Source organism: Heterodontus francisci, chromosome 4, assembly GCF_036365525.1.
Source record: "Heterodontus francisci isolate sHetFra1 chromosome 4, sHetFra1.hap1, whole genome shotgun sequence".
NCBI lineage: Eukaryota > Metazoa > Chordata > Chondrichthyes > Heterodontiformes > Heterodontidae > Heterodontus > Heterodontus francisci.
Genome location: NC_090374.1, coordinates 202821677 through 202838300, shown reverse-complemented (window position 1 = coordinate 202838300; position 16624 = coordinate 202821677). Strand labels below are relative to the sequence as shown.

The 16624-nt window shown below is 44.8% G+C and overlaps 1 protein-coding gene across 1 annotated transcript in view; it reads left to right on the top strand.

Annotated features, from left to right (window-relative positions):
• Positions 1 to 16624, top strand: part of frem1a (Fras1 related extracellular matrix 1a) — a 356873-nt gene that overhangs the window by 15811 nt on the left and 324438 nt on the right. The window contains exons 3-5 of the mRNA XM_068030756.1: positions 1608 to 1702; positions 2470 to 2780; positions 13599 to 13777. Coding sequence (XP_067886857.1) covers positions 1608 to 1702; positions 2470 to 2780; positions 13599 to 13777 — 585 coding nt within the window. The remainder of the gene's footprint in view (positions 1 to 1607; positions 1703 to 2469; positions 2781 to 13598; positions 13778 to 16624) is intronic.

Below are 16624 nucleotides of genomic sequence, written 5' to 3'. Positions count from 1 at the left end.
GCTGTGTGCATACTGGCTGCTAGGTTTCCTACACTACAACAGCAACTACACTTCAAGAGAACTTTATTGGCTGTAAAGTGCTTTGAGACATTCGGTGGTCATGAAAAGTGCGATATAAATGCGGGGTGGTATGTCCTGGATGGTGTAGAGTTTCTTGAGTGTTGTTGGAGCTGCACCCATCCAGGCAAATGGAGAGTATTTCATCACACTCCTGACTTGTGCCTTGCAGATGGTAGACAGGCTTTGGGGAAATGGTTAGATTCTCTCTTGTTTGAGATGGTCATTGCCTGGAACTTGTGTGGTGTGAATGTTACTTGCCACGTATCAGCCCAAGCCTGAATGTTGTCCAGGTCTTGCTGCATATGGACACAGACTGCTTCAGTATCTGAGTAGTCGCGAATGGTGCTGAACATTGTGCAATCATCAGCGAACATTTCCACTTCTGACCTTATGATAGAGCGACGGTCATTGATGAAGCAGCTGAAAATGGTTGGGCCTAGGACAGTACCCTGAGGAACTCCTGCAGTGATGTCCTGGGACTGACATGATTGACCTCCAACACCCACAACTTTTTAAGGGAGCTAAAAGTTTTAAAAGAATCTCCTCAATTTTCATGGATCCAGACATGGACAACCCAAGCGGTCTTGAAATGTGCTGTTTGGTGACCTGGTAGGCTTGATCTCACCAGACATATAGATGTCCAGTCATCCACTGGATGTCTGCTAGGCTGAGGATGTGGAAACTCTCAGCAGTTGGAGCCCTAGCTCCACCCACTTGTTCACCAGTGGCCTTGTTTGGGGCAGGTGGAGACACCATCCCTACAAGGCCAGACACAATCTCCAGAACAAGGCTGGGGTGGGGCCCTAACTTCTTCCTGTTCCATTACTTTCACACTGAGGCAACAACAGATTATTTTGGAAGAACTATAGATTTACAATTATGTGCAGAATTGAGAAAATGCAACAATCGGAAGAAAATAAATTTCTGGGCTTTCTTCACATTAGACTTCAGGTTTTTCTTTTACACAATAATCAATTATAGACATGCCAGTTGATGAACTGCTGGCTTAATAGAGAGGTGTGCAGTTTTCCTGAAATTTCTGCACAAAACAGTTCGGATCACACACAGGAACTCAAATGTTCAAAGAACTCACAGCACCCTGTAAATCATGAATAAAATGCTCTCTGCAAGTGACTATTTTTCCCAGAGGTTACTTGCAGGCACAGGTGTTGTGGGTTCTAAATCCAGCTGTGCATATAAAGTAATAATATGTATTCAACATAGTGATTTAAAAAAAAAAAATTGTACCAATGTGCTCATGTGTTTGCATTCGAGTACTGTGTTGGGTAATACAGTCATTTCATTGTCCAATCTATTGTGATATTTTCTTACACTTTGTTCAGTAAGTGTATGTGCTTTAATCATTTTTTCTACATTAGTCAAGGCAGAGATCACTAATATTTATTTACTATGTGAATAAATGAGTTAGTCTACATTTCATCAGAGGTTGGACATTTTAATTGAAGCCACAGAAATATTTTTTAAAAGATGAATTTTATTAAATAATTTCAGATCCATTTATCTTTAACATGTGCAACATCTTTCAGGTTTTTGATTGCCATTTCCTTGCCAATGAAGTGAAATATGCTCACAATGGCTGTCCAATTCTGGATGAGGATCAAGTCATGCTGAGACTTTACAGGCAAGTGAGAAGTGGGAATGGGAAAAGAGATTTGGTTATTCGTAGGGAAAAATAAGCCTAGATTTTCTGATCATTAAAAATAGCATTGATCAGAAAGTCTAGGATTTTGTATCAATGTCATGAGTGATTTTCTAAAATGTAATCTGAAGGATATGGTTATTCTGTTCTTGAGTTCAAATTTTAGAATTTTGAACAAGTCTGAAAAAAGGCTTGAGAACGAGTCTCACTGAATGTTTTCCACAATAGACAGCAGGGAAGACATACAAGGACAATCGAACATGGAACTGTAGACATGATGCTTTATAAAAAATAAAGTTGTTTAGCTTTCCCCCTCAGTTAATCTACTTGCGCCACATACCACTGCCTGACCACAAGAGCAGGTGGGCAAGTGAGTTGATCCCTGGGCTGTGTCATTGCAGTTCTGAAAATGGAGATGAGAAGGTGACTTGCTCTTTTGACTTTCTCTGTCTTTCTGTGTGAATGCCAAGCTGCCGTCTGGCATCAATGTCTGGCCTTTGGCAAGGCTCAGCTAGGACTGGGATGTGGGAATTGGAGGTAAGGAACTTTGATCTTCCCGTAAGGGGGATAATTTTCTGAAAACATGTCGGCTGTTGGCAAGATTCCCTGTAAAATTACCTTTTTAATTCACATTGTGTTAAAATCTCGATTAACTCTTCCAAAACGTTTGAATAACATTCCAACTCTGCTGTTTTCAGTTTTCATTTTTAACTTCCCCCTTGTGCTTGTTTGTGTGTTTACAATTGCAGGTTTACAGAGACAGAAACCTTCACAGAAACATTCATTCTTAACGTTCGGTTACTTGATTCAGACTGTAACATCATCCAGCTGGGCTCAACACCATTGGAAGTCACTGAGTTTTATGGGTTATCTAATACAATCGATAAGAATGTGCTTACATTTGTCTACGATATGGCGATGAATCTTGATTGTACTGTGCGGGTGGCCACTCAGGAAACCTTACTTCCAGCGTATGGACAACTAGTCATGGGACAACTTCCTAAGGGACAGGCTCGGGGTGACCAGCCACATAGCTTTTTACGGATCAGGAAGAAATCCAGTAAGCTTACATTTTCTGTTGTATTCTGGATAGGCTTTCGGCTGAAGGAGAATTATAATGAAAAGTTTTTCTTTAAAGGACAGAAAGAACTTTACAAGAATTCTAGTTTAAAATAGAATGTGATTTAATTTTCCTGAGTTCCTTTGAAGTGGGAATGATTATGAAGAATTACATAGATTTTACAACACAGAGGCAGGTAATTCGGCCCAACTGGCCTATGCTGGCAGTTTTGCTCCACATGAGCATCTTCGTTTAACCCGATCATCATATCCATCTGATCGAAGGGAATTTGTTTCTAAGATCAGGCAGATAAACTACAGAGACTTTTCTGTTACTGCACTTTTCTATCTCATTATGTAGATTAATACCCCAGGAATTGCTTTTTGTGGTTGATCTGACTTGTCTTTGTTCTCCAGTGAGGAAACTTTGTCAATGATGATTGATGTTGCACCTTACTTAAGAGTTCTCAGCAGCAAATTAAAAGTTGTTAAAATTTCCATTCTCTGCATGTTGCCAATTCCTGCTTTAATAAAGCCAACCAAATTGACAAGATCAGGAATGCAGGTGGATCAAACTGGCAAAGGTTCAGTTATGGCAGACCTTCTTTTCATTCATTCATGGGATGTGGGCGTCGCTGGCCAGACCAGCATTTACTGCCCATCCCTAATTGCCCTTGAGGAGGTGGTGGTGAGCTGCCTTCTTGAACCGCTGCAGTCCATGTGAGGTAGGTACACCCACAGTGCTGTTAGGAAGGGAGTTCCATGATTTTGACCCAGCGACAGTGTAGGAACGGCGATATAGTTCCAAGTCAGGATGGTGTGTGACTTGGAGGGGAACTTGCAGGTGGTGGTGTTCCCACGCATCTGCTGTCCTTGTCCTTCTAGCTGGTAGAGGTTGTGGGTTTGGAAGGTGCTGTCGAAGGAGCCTTCGTGCATTGCTGCAGTGCATCTTGTAGATGGTACACACTGCTGCCACTGTGCATCAGTGTGGAGGGAGTGAATGTTTGTGGATGGGGTGCCAATTAAGCGGGCTGCTTTGTCCTGGATGGCGTTGAGCTGCACCCATCCAGATAAGTGGAGAGTATTCCATCACACTCCTAACTTGTGCCTTGTAGATGGCAGACAGGCTTTGGGGAGTCAGAAAGTGAGTTACTTGCTGCAGGATTCCTAGTCGCTGACCTGCTCTTGTCGCCACAGTATTTATATGGCTACTCCAGTTTCAGTTTCTGGGCAATGGTAACCCCCCCGGATGTTGATAGTGGGGGATTCGGCGATCGTAATACCATTGAATGTCACGGGGAGATGGTTAGATTCTCTTTTGTTTGAAATGGTCATTGCCTGGCACTTGTGTGGCACAAATGTTACTTGCCACTTATCAACCCAAGTTTGGATATCATCCAGGTCTTGCTGCATTTCTACACTGACATTAAACTGACATTTCTTGTCAAATGTTTTCCTTCCTTCATAAAGGAAAAACAGTTATTTTCCCCATCAGAAGTGAATTTGACCCTTTTCAATATGAACAATACAGCCAATGGCGATTTCGCACCCAATTTTCCTTCCTCTTCTGAAGTTGCTTACTTAGTTGGAGTACAGTCCGATAGGCAGCAGTAGCACTCTGAATACCCAGAGGGAACTTTTAATTCCAGGAGCAGGTGCGATTGGGAGCAGGTGCAGGGGGTTTAATAGCTGTGAAATTGACTGTGGGCTGAATTTTACCAGCCCTTCAACGCCGCGGGTGTGGCACGGGGGCCAGTAAAATGCTGCGGGGAGAGGCCTGCCTCGACCTGCAATGTTGAAGGCCCACTACATATTACCGCCGGTGGTGGCACCACAATTAGCATATGGTAAAGAGTGCTTACCTTGGCTGATTATGCAGCCCGCCGCCTCTCCACCAACACTTCCAGAATTTTCGTTGAACGGGCAGCCATCACGTGCCGTCCTGTACACGATCTGAAAAGCCGGCGAGTCCTCAGAGGCAGAAGTTGTCACCAGCGAAAGTAAGTTGTGTTACTCAGGAGTTGAACTCTGCATTCCTAAAGGCAGGGGGGATACACTGGGGTCTAACTCTGTATTCTGAAAGGGACGGGGTCTGTGATTATTGGAGGGAAAGCAGTGCTGGCATGAAGGGAGGTACCATGTACCATCCCTCCGTTAACAATGTATGCTCTGTGTTTGTGAGGAGTCAATGGCACACTGGGCACCCTGTGTGTGGGGAGGGTGCCAGAAAGGGTAGGAGCATTAAGGTTATATGGATGGTGGGGGCAATCGATTCAGCTGGTAGGATATTGATATGGTCATGTTGTGCCACTCTGAGTGTTGGCTAAGATGGGCAATGCCATGGCACGCCATATAGTTGATGCAGGAAAGCAGCTGATGTACCCGTCAACACCAATCCATGCCCTGTTAGGAACCTTCTAATACATGAATGGTTCTACTTTATTTATCACATGGAAATAGGTATTGCTCATCCTACATTGTGTGATCCTCTGCTCCTGAGGATCCGTATGCACCAGAGGCAATACCAACAGGCAGGTGTGATCCACATAGAGGCCCCCGGTCGTGAGCAGCAGCCCCCAAGGGGAGCCCACCATTACGTTTGCCATGCATCTACAGGCCCCACATGCCATGCCATCGGATGTCAGAGCACCAGTGTCAGAGGAGATTGCACATATAGAGAGAGTGGTGACACGTGCCCTGCTCAAGGATGACCTGCAGTCCATGGGCTCTGTGGACATCCCATGCCTTTGTTCCTCATAACCATAGAGAGATACAGCACCGAAACAGGCCTTTCGGCCCACCGAGTCCGCGTCAACCATCAACCACCCATTTATACTAATCCTATATTAATCCCATTTTCCCTCTCACATCCCTACCTTCCCTCAATTCTCCTACCACCTACCTACCTGCACTAGGGGCAATTTTTACAATGGCCAATTTACCTATCAACCCGCAAGTCTTTGGCATGGAAACCAGAGCACCCGGAGGAAACCCACACGGTCACAGGGAGAACTTGCAAACTCCACACAGGCAGTACCCAGAACCAAACCCGGGTCACTGGAGCTATGAGGCTGCGGTGCGAACCACTGTACCACTGTGCCGCCCTAGTGGCAGTGGTTCTCAAGCCTGACGCCTCTGCAGCCTTTTAGGGGCCCACTAGAGACTTTTGTGGGGTCACACAGTCAGCAATGCACTGCTGCATCAGGGAGGTCACCAATGCCCTGCACCGGAGGGCCAGTGAGGATGTCCTCTTCAGGACAGACTCTCACAGCCAGGCCCAGAGGGCCATTGGTTCTGGCACCATTGCCGGAGAACCATAGGTTGTAATGTTCATAGATTGCATTCATGTGGCCATCAGGCCTCCCGCCAGGCTACCACCTGCAGACATCACCATTAAAGGACCCCTCTCAATCTAGGTGAAGCTGGTATGTGAACACCGCAGATGCTTGCAGCGAGTGTGTGACAGCTTCTCAGGCAGCTGCCATGACACCTGGGTCTTGCGCCAGTCCCGGCTGCCACCGCTGTTCACTGAACTGGCTCAGATGGAGGGGTGGGTTCTTGGGGATAAGGGCTATCCTTTGCAGACATGGCTCCTGACACCAGTGAGAGACCCCACCACTGCTGCAGAGGAGAGATACAATGCCAGCCACTGATCTACATGAGCCACCTTGAGCAGGAGATCGGCATGCTAAAAAAGCACCTCCAATGACTGGATGGATAGGATGATGCCCTGACCTACAGGCCAAAAAGGCCAGCTCCTTTCTTTGCTGCTCTGCACAACTACACACCCAATAGGGGCCAGGCCTGGCATGATGAGGAGAGACGTCAACAGGATTCCTCCACCTCGGACTATGAGGACACTGAGGACCTACAATATGAAAGACGCATGGAGGGCAGATGGCACCCAGGTTCTGCACGCAGGGCTAGCAGTGAGCTAGGGATGTATGGCAGTGGCTTATCAAACAAAGGCTGTCAGCTCCATAGGAACCGATAGGAGCTCAGCAAGCCACAGATCACCCTCACTCACCTGCTGTGCACCAGTTCACATCTGCAGCATCCCTGTGTAAACCATTAGAGGCAGCAGTTGACTGAGCCAATGTCCATATCACTGAGTCCATGGAGACGCTCATGAGTAATGGTGACATGGCAGTGATATTGCATACGTTGGCTCTCCTGAAAGGCCAATGGTGCAAAGGGATGTGACATTGGCGCTACAAGCTGACACACATCATTCACACAGAGAAAAGGACACACATGTTGGTGAGGAACATTTCGTAAAAGATGTATTTACATTGCTGTGACACTCGTGCATTCCCATTTGTGTCAGTGTGTTCTCTGTAAACCTCTGTAATACCTTTTATGGTCTATTGAAGTCTCATGTCCTGGAATATGCAAAATTAAGATTATTCACCCAGGTGCAGCACGCCTATAGGAAGGAATGTTACACTTGAGTGGGAGAAGAGGATCTCAACTTCACAGGACACTGGGACACAGCAGGGTAAGGATGTGGCAGTAAAGCGGAAAGTGCTGGGTAAACTCAGCAGGTCAGGCAGCATCTGTGGAGAGAGAAGCAGAGTTAACTTTCAGGCTCTGCTTCTCTCTCCACAGATTCTGCCTGACCTGCTGGATTTCTGCAGTACTTTCTACTTTGCTGCTAGATTGACAGCAGCTCCACTCTTCAACAGTCAGGTAAGTATTTCTTTGACAGCTGTCAGGAAGCAGGTGCTGGGGTGCTTAAAATAGGATTCCAGCATCTGCTGCACAACTGTCAAAGACTCTCTCACTGTGCCGAATGTCCCGCCTCTCCCCACGTAATATGGGGAGGGCGGCTCGGCGCTGGAATTCTAATGAGCCCCTGCATGTAATATTGTGGGGGCTCGGCGGCAGCTGGCTAATGTGGGCGCACGCTGACTTCAAAGGGTGCCGCCGTGGACGGCAGAGCCCCAATTAAATTCAGCCCCGTGTGTCAGGAAGCTGGCTCCAACTCGCTAACTTCTGCATTTAATTGCTCCACATTAGGCTGTGTGTGAGCAACCCTCTTGGGAGAGGCGGGCTGGCAATTTCAATATGTTCATTACTCATCAAGACTGACACTAATAGGGGATTTGGGATTTACCTGTGGGTGCATGAGTATCCTGGAACTCGTCAGTGAAAACAAGGCGAGAGCACAGTGATAATTGAGGAGGGTGAAGAAATGACAGTCAAAAATTCTCATAAGTACTGAAACCTCAGAGCGTGTTTTCTTGCCTAATTGTGTGAAAGGCTTATGCTCACAGTATTGTTCTGAGAGTTTACTTTCACTACTTTACATGTTACTTTCACTGCTTTGGAGGTTTGTGAATCTGGTCTCTATTTTGGAGTCGTGCTCTTTCAGATCAGCCTGATTGTCTCTTGTGCCATTTTAGTTTGGACCTCAGATGAGGACCAAGATGACCAGTAGCAGGGTGAGCAGCAGCAGGAGCCCACCATTGGTTGGCTGCCCACAAGTGCGTCACACAGGTGACTGATGCCATGTTTGGCAGGACAGGCAAGTATGTACACTTTGCCACCAATGATGCCAGTCAGAATGAGTGGGCGGTGGGGTTTGCAACTCTGACTGGCTTTCCACAGGTGCAGGGCATCATCAACTTCACACATGTGACAATTAACACACTCCAGGTCACTGGTGTGTTTGTGAACTGCAAGGGCTTCCACTCCATCAATGAACAGCTGGTGTGCAAGCACAAAATGGTGATTGTGCAGGTCTGCACAAGATTCCTGGGCACCTACCATGATACTGTCGTCCTGCGCCAGTTCACCCTCCTCACACCTTGAAGCAGACTCACCGGCTGGTTACCTGAAGGCAAGGAATACTCATTTAAAATAAAAACAAAAAATGCTGGAAATACTCAGAAGGTCTGGCTTTTTCCGTGGACAGAGAAGCAGAGTTAACGTTTCAGGTCAGTGACCCTTCTTCAGAACTGGCAAATATTAGAAATGTAAAAGGTTTTAAGCAAGTAAAGTGGGGGTGGGGTAAGAGATAACAAAAGAGAAGGTGTTGATAGGACAAGGTCACAGAGAATAACTGACCAGAATATCATGGAGCAAAGGCAAACGATATGTTAATGGTGTGGTGAAAGACAAAGCGTTAGTACAGATAGGGTGTTAATGGACAGAAAACTGAACAGCCTGTCCCCAAGCACAAACATGAAAAAAACAATGGGTAGGCACAGTGGAAACAAACTAAACAACCCAACTGCAGATTTCCAGCATCTTCAGTATTTTTGCTTTTATACTCATTTAAAAAGTGGCCGGTGACACCTGTGAGGAACCCAACGATGATTGAACCTGCTGTTTAACATAACTTCTCTGCTTTTCAGTTCTTTTCTCTCGAAATGAACCCCAGTTGTTTGTTTGCTTTTATATGGCCTTAGTAACTGTGTTGCTATTTTAGTGATTTGTATATCTGTACTCCTCGTTCCCTAAAGCAGAACTGGGGCTAGTTTCTTCTCACTCAATATTCGCACACAGCATTTTCCAACAGGAATCAGTATAACCTGATCCAAAGTAGGAATCCTGATGGTCTCTCCTCCCCATGGCACAGGAACACTGAGGCCAATTGTAGTAGCTTCCTTGCTAATTCATCACAAACCTCAGGCTGTGACCACCTTTGTGTATAATTCAGTATCACACCACATCAGAAAGACTTGACATTTATTTTTTAGTTAACCAATGGTTTGTTTTGCCCTTCATTTTACATTTCTTGATTTTTGACAGCCCTTTGAATTGGTGCCAGTTTACTATATTTGTATCTGATGATAATTGAGAAATAATTATTAATCCTCATGGTATAATGAAGTTCAACATCTGGGCTTGGAATTTCCCGTGTGCTTGCACCCAGAGGCTCGCATGCTCTGGGCATAAACCTGCGTAAAAATCGAGGAAACTTGGGCTCAAGTGAGTTATATTCGTAATTCGGCTTCGACAGAATTTCCTTGATCTTTTACACCCGTCTATCAAACCCTGCACCCAAATGCATCCCCCACAGGAAATACAGTCGAAGTGTCATTTGCTGTATATTAATCACAGCCTTTGTGCAATTCAAGTTCAGTGACCCCCCCTCCACCCCACCACAAGCTGGTTTTGTCACCGATGATGTCTGTGCTTCCTGTTGAAAAATAAATAAGTCTTAAGTCAACAGAAAATAAATTATAGTTCTTTGTCACTTCGAGTTTTAGAGAAAAAGGGTTCCAGTGGAAACATTCACTCAAAGTGCTGAGGTCATATGACCTCTTTTTTTTTTTCTTTTGGGCCTCCTTATCTCGAGAGACAATGGATACGCGCCTGGAGGTGGTCAGTGGTTTGTGAAGCAGCGCCTGGAGTGGCTATAAAGGCCAATTCTGGAGTGACAGGCTCTTCCACAGGTGCTGCAGAGAAATTTGTTTGTTGGGGCTGTTGCACAGTTGGCTCTCCCCTTGCGCCTCTGTCTTTTTTCCTGCCAACTACTAAGTCTCTTCGACTCGCCACAATTTAGCCCTGTCTTTATGGCTGCCCGCCAGCTCTGGCGAATGCTGGCAACTGACTCCCACGACTTGTGATCAATGTCACACGATTTCATGTCACGTTTGCAGACGTCTTTATAACGGAGACATGGACGGCCGGTGGGTCTGATACCAGTGGCGAGCTCGCTGTACAATGTGTCTTTGGGGATCCTGCCATCTTCCATGCGGCTCACATGGCCAAGCCATATGACCTCCCTAAACTAATCATGTGTAAATAACTTACTGCCATGTTCAGTAATAAAATCATCCATTAAGGAGCCAATTTGACAATTCAGGGTCTTTTTGACCTAGATCATGCCCAAAGTTTTCAATTCTTGGAGTCTCCAGGGCAAGGCTGGAGGATTGGCAACCCCTGAGTAGGTGGAATGTAGACAACAGTTACTGTGCCGTGTGATACATTGTTTATTAGCTTGAAGCTGAAACAAAGCCAATTAGGATGTTTGTCTGGAAGATGGTATTCATTCATGCCTACAAGAGAAAGAAAGACGAAAAAAGTTGACTCCCATCTGCCATATTAACCAGCTTTTATTTTCAGACTAATCTGTGTATTTTCTGCTTTTATTTTGGTTTTCAGTACCAATGGTTTTTGGGGGCTAAGTTTGATAGCCCAGTCGGGCGATGCAATAATAACCTGCGCCATTTGCTGCCAATGCTGGCAGCATGCTTGTACTGCCAATTTGCATGATTGCTGCATTGGCCAGTGCGAAACGCAATATTCAGTGCCTGGACATCGCAGCAAGGGCCCAGGTTTGTGCAAGGCCACCGCTTAAAGTCAAAAGCGAAATACTGCAGATGCTGGAAATCTGAAATAAAAACAGAAAATGATGGAAATACTCAGCAGGTCTGGCAGCATCTATGCACAGAGAAACAGAGTTAATATTTCAAGTCGATGACCTTTCATCAGAATAGTTCTGAATGCTATCCACATGTGCACTGAATGTGCAGCGGAGCCATGAGCTATGTTGTCAAAGGATAGTCCTTGTCACCCTCTGGTTTGTTGTGGTGGCTGCTGCAGAATGAAGGCATCATGGCTGCTCCTAGATACCCAGCATTGATCTGTATGACTTGCTGCATGTAGTCGCACAACAACTGCATGTAGAGGGAGTGGAAGCCCTTTCGGTTGTGCTACATATCAGAGTTGACATGGGGCGCCCACAAAGCGATGAACATGCAGTCAATGTCACTCTGCACCATGAGGAAGCCTGCAGTCCTCATGAAACCTCATAATCATTTTGCCTGCTTCTCTCTGGTAAAAAAAGATTGCAATATATTCAACTCTCATGGAAAACAGAGCCTCAGTGAATTCACTTATGTACCAGTGGTTGTCAAACCAGGAAATGTTGCAAATACCATGTGCTCCAGCCTGGAAGGAGGACAATGCATTTATGTTCATAGCCACAGTTACCTTAACAGCCACTGGCAATGTTGTCTTCGCTTTGCTCTAAGGTTGCAGTTGTGGCTGTAGTAGGTGGCAGATTTCAGTGAGAACGTTTTTACTGAAGGACAGTGTCATGAGATACTATTCCTCACTGAGGTTCAGGTAAGAGAATTTTTCCTTGAACACCTTTGGTGGATGTGCTGAGAGACCTTCTCCCACTCCTTCTCCTCCCTGTTACAGCAGCTTGTCCTGTTTCATGTCACCTCTATTCATGCCTTAGACCAAGGGAAATGCATTTTATGGCACCCATATCTGGGAGCAAGTGGCTTGTGCAGAATCCTTGAAGTCAGCCCACTGTCCTTCAGCACACCACTCCCTGTAGACTTTAGCAAGTTTAAATGGCTCTGGAAACCACCAAACATTTCTACAATCATAGCAACAGCCAGTAGAAATCAGTCAGCAACTAACCTGATAATAAAAGCAAAATGCTGCAGATGCTGGAAATCTGAAATAAAAAGCAAAAAGTGTTGGAAACACTCAGCAGGTCTGGCAGCATCTGTGGAGAAAGAAGCAGAGTTAATGTTTCAGGTCAGTGACCTTTCATCAGAACTGGCAAAGGTTAGAAATGTCATAGGTTTTAAGAAAATAAAGCAAGGGTGGGGGGAAATATAACGAAAGGAAAGGTGTTGATGGGACAGAGGGTCACAGAGATTAACTGACAAGGAGGTCATGGGGCAAAGGCGAAGACAAAGAGTGTGTTAATGGTGTGGTGAAAGACAAAGCATTAGTGCAGAGGGGGTGTTAAATGACAGAATAATGAACAGCCCTAGCTGCCCTAGTGGGCAGGTACATAGTTAAAAAAAAATAAACGATGAGACAAACTAAAATAAAAATCAAAAGAGCCAGTCATGGTCTGAAATTATTGAACTCAATGTTCAGTCTGGCAGGCTGTAACATGCCGAATCGGAAAATGAGATACTGTCCCTCGAGCTTGTGTTGATGTTCACTGGAACATGCAGCAATCCCAGGACAAAAAAGTGGGCATGAGAGCAGAGGCGGGGTGGGGAGTGTGTTGAAATGGCAAGCGACAGGAAGCTCGAGGTCATGTTTCCAGACTGAGCGAAGGTGTTCCGCAAAGCGGTCACCCAATCTGCAGTTGGTCTCCCCAATGTAGAGGAGATCACATTGTGAGCAGGAAATACAGTATACTACATTGAAGGAAGTACAAGTAAATCACTGCTTCACCTGAAAGGAGTATTTGGGGCCTTGGATAGTGAGGAGAGAGGAGGTAAATGGGCAGGTATTGCACCTCCTGCGATTGCAGGGGAAGGTGGCGTGGGAAGGTGACGAGGTGTCCCCTTCTTCACCTTAAATTAGTTCATGATCCCTTTAAATAGGACTGGTGATGAGTTGATAGTTGGATATGCTGAGAGATGGTGATGAGTCCTCCCTGTTGCTGAACAAGTGTTCAGCTGTGTCATGTTTAAGAGATGGCGTAAACTGGAGCATTGAACTCCAAAATGACAGCACTGGCATCAAATCAAATCTACATTCTTCTGGCGGTTGCTGCCTGCATGCGCATAAATGACCTCACCGAAATGGTGCCTGGCATGGTTCACACAAGAAGCGTGCACGCATGGCACAGACATCATCAGGGAACCAAAACAGCACTTGTAGTGCTGAGAAATAGAGCTCGAAGGAGCCAAACTTTTCAGCCTGAATCTTTAATTTTTCATACTCTAACGCTGTGATTGATCTCTGCAGCTGCACCGGATGACCATAAGATAATATTATTAGTCAAAGGCCACAGACTGGAGAAGTGTTTTTCTTCAGAGTTATTAAGCATGAAAAGTATGGAGTTTAGTCACTATATTTATCAGATCATTATGTTTTTCATCAGAATGGAGACTGGAGCCAAGCCACGATGATTTGATGGAGGTTCGCACTTTTAAAGTGACCTGTGAGGAGTTCCTTATAATGGGTCTTCATTACCATCACCTCAGTCCTCCTTCTCCTGATGTTGACTATATCACTATTAGCTTGGAACTTGTTGACAGCAGAAGCAAAAACGTGCACAAGGTACATTTATTTGTCTGGAAACTCACTGTTTATATTATCATTTCCTCTGCAAACATTGCATTTCGCAAGAAGAAGAATATTTGCAATTGATACTATGTTATGATTTTGTTAACATTGTAACATTTATTACCAGCTCCCAATAGCTTTCACTGTTCACTCTCTTGCCTGTGTTGAAAAACAAATAGTTTGCAGGGACTCAGCCTTCATGAAAAAGTGTTAGCTGAAATCTTTTTGTTTAAAAATGCACAACTAATTATATAAAGCATATTGTTATGACTGAGGCTGGAGGAGTGCACTGTTTTTTCTAGTCCCACTTCTCCACAGGTCACAACATATTATTTTAAATTTTCCCACTTATCGATACAGTCATTCATATACTCTATTTTTCCCAGGATTGAACACACTAACCAGGTTTCTTTAATGAACAACAAAATTATCAGTTTATTATAGAACAAGTAATGAAGTAAAGCATAAACACACAGATTTTAAATTTTAAAGTTCCTTTTTTACCTTAGTCCCTTCACATACACACACACACACACACCAAAAAAAAGTATTATTATAAATTTGGAGCTCTGTTACAGACAAAAATAAATTCTTGGCCAGATTACTTGCTCATTTTTGAAGAAAACAGCAGATGAGATATGTTGTTCCAAAACTGGCATACAGTTTAACTTCTGATTACACATAGACAGGTCACTGAGATCTTTAAGAACAGTTCTTTTCAGGCAGCATTGAGAAGTAATTTAGCAGGCTTTCTTCAAAGACAGGAAACGAGACGAATTGACACAGTGGACTTCTTAGGGTCTTTAGAGAGCTTCTGGAAAGTGAGCTGAGTTGTGGTCTTCTGTCCTTCCTTGACACTTCTTCAGCAGAGTTGACTTTATCTCACTCCAGAAGGTAAAACGTACACTGACCCAATAGCCAAAAAGCTTTTGAGTTTTTCTGCACTCCCAGGTGTTCTGTTGCTGGGCTTGTCCAATCAAGGGACACTTGTCACTTCTCTGCCTCTGTTACCAGGGTTTCTGTTCTATCGTGAACTTGAGTCGTGCGACAACTAGTAACATTGTTGCCAACTAGTCCTTTGTGCCCCGTTGATGGCTCTCTTGCTTATGTGGCAAATATTGAAAAAGCAGTTCTTTTCCATAGATCAGCCCAGCTAACTATCTTCTCAATATATCTGCCAATCACATCTTTGTAAAACATTAGAACCGAAGGACAGCTTAGGATGTGTGGCCTGAATAAGCAATCTTTATACAAATGCATGGAGTTTAAGGAACAAATTGAATGATTTGCAGGTGCAAATTCAACTTGGAGGGTATGACATGGTACAAAAGACATGGCTGCAAGATGGTCAAGGACTGGAAATTAAGTATATCAGGTTATAAGGTCTACAGGAAAGATAAGGAAAATGGTAGAAGGGAGAAGGTCCTTAGGGATGAAGGATGAAATCAATTCAATGATAAGACAAGATAAAATGAGAGGTATGGAACACTATGGGTAGAATTAAAAAATAGCAAAAGGATTTAAGACTGCAGTGAGAGTTGTGCATAGGTGCCCTGGTAGCAGCTGTGCAGTGGTAGTTTGCATGCAAGCGTGATTAGACAAGCATGTAGTAAAGGTAGTGTGGTTTCAATGGGGAATTTTCACTTTCATATAGATTGGGACAAGCAGACTAGCACATGTCGTGAATGTTTTGAGTGTGACTGATAGCTTTTCTGCAGCAATGTGTACTGGAAGCAACAAGGGGACAGGCCATATTAGATTTACTAGTGAGCAATCAGTCAGATTTAGTTAACAGTCTAATGGAGCATGAGCATTTATCTAATAGTCAACATAATATGACCAACTTCAACAAACTGCTGGATTTTACCAGCCCCCCAACGTTGGGAGTTGTAGTGGGGGTCCCAGAAAATGCCTCTGGGAGACGCCCGCCATGAGCCTCAATGCTGGGAAGGCCCTGCCCCATATTACCAGTGGTGGTGAAATCTCGTGGCGGGCCCCCCACCGCCCGCCCGCCGCTCGGCGACAGGACATTCATTCAAATGGAGAGGAGCAGACTCATGGTAAGAACAAGGAGCGAGGAGCAGATAAATACAGCCCAAGGATCACAGCCTAGAGCACTTACCTTCCGGGAGCGCAGCGGAGAGGAGCAGACCCGTGGGAAGAACACGGAGCGAGGAGCAGATAAATACAGCTCAAAGATCGGGGCCTAGAACACTTACCTTCCAGGACAGCAGTGGAGAGGAGTCCAGGTGCAGAGTTTGAAAACAAAGTGAAGAGTGACATCACAGGAAAGCTCTAAGGTGATTGGTTGGTGAGCAGCTGCTGTTAGGGAATAACTCTAAATAGTTGGGTGAGTACATTACTGTTAGTGTGTGTGTGTGAATAGCTTAATAATAAGGAACAAGTGAGTAGCTGTTTTTTTTTGAATAAGGTTTATTTTAACTAGTGAACTGTATTGACTTTTAGTAGGATTTATCAGTACTAGTAAGGTTTATTAATAATTCTAAGCTGTTGTAGATTAGATTAGATATACAGCACTGAAAAAGGCCCTTCGGCCCACCGAGTCTGTGCCGAACATCGACCACCCATTTATACTAATCCTACACTAACCCCATATTCCTACCAAACATCCCCACTTGTCCCTATATTTCCCTACCACCTACCTACACTAGTGACAACTTATAATGGCCAATTTACCTATCAACCTGCAAGTCTTTTGGCTTGTGGGAGGAAACCGGAGCACCCGGAGGAAACCCACGCAAACACAGGGAGAACTGGCAAACTCCAGATAGGCAGTACCCAGAATCGAACTCGGGTCCCTGGAGCTGTGAGGCTGCGGTG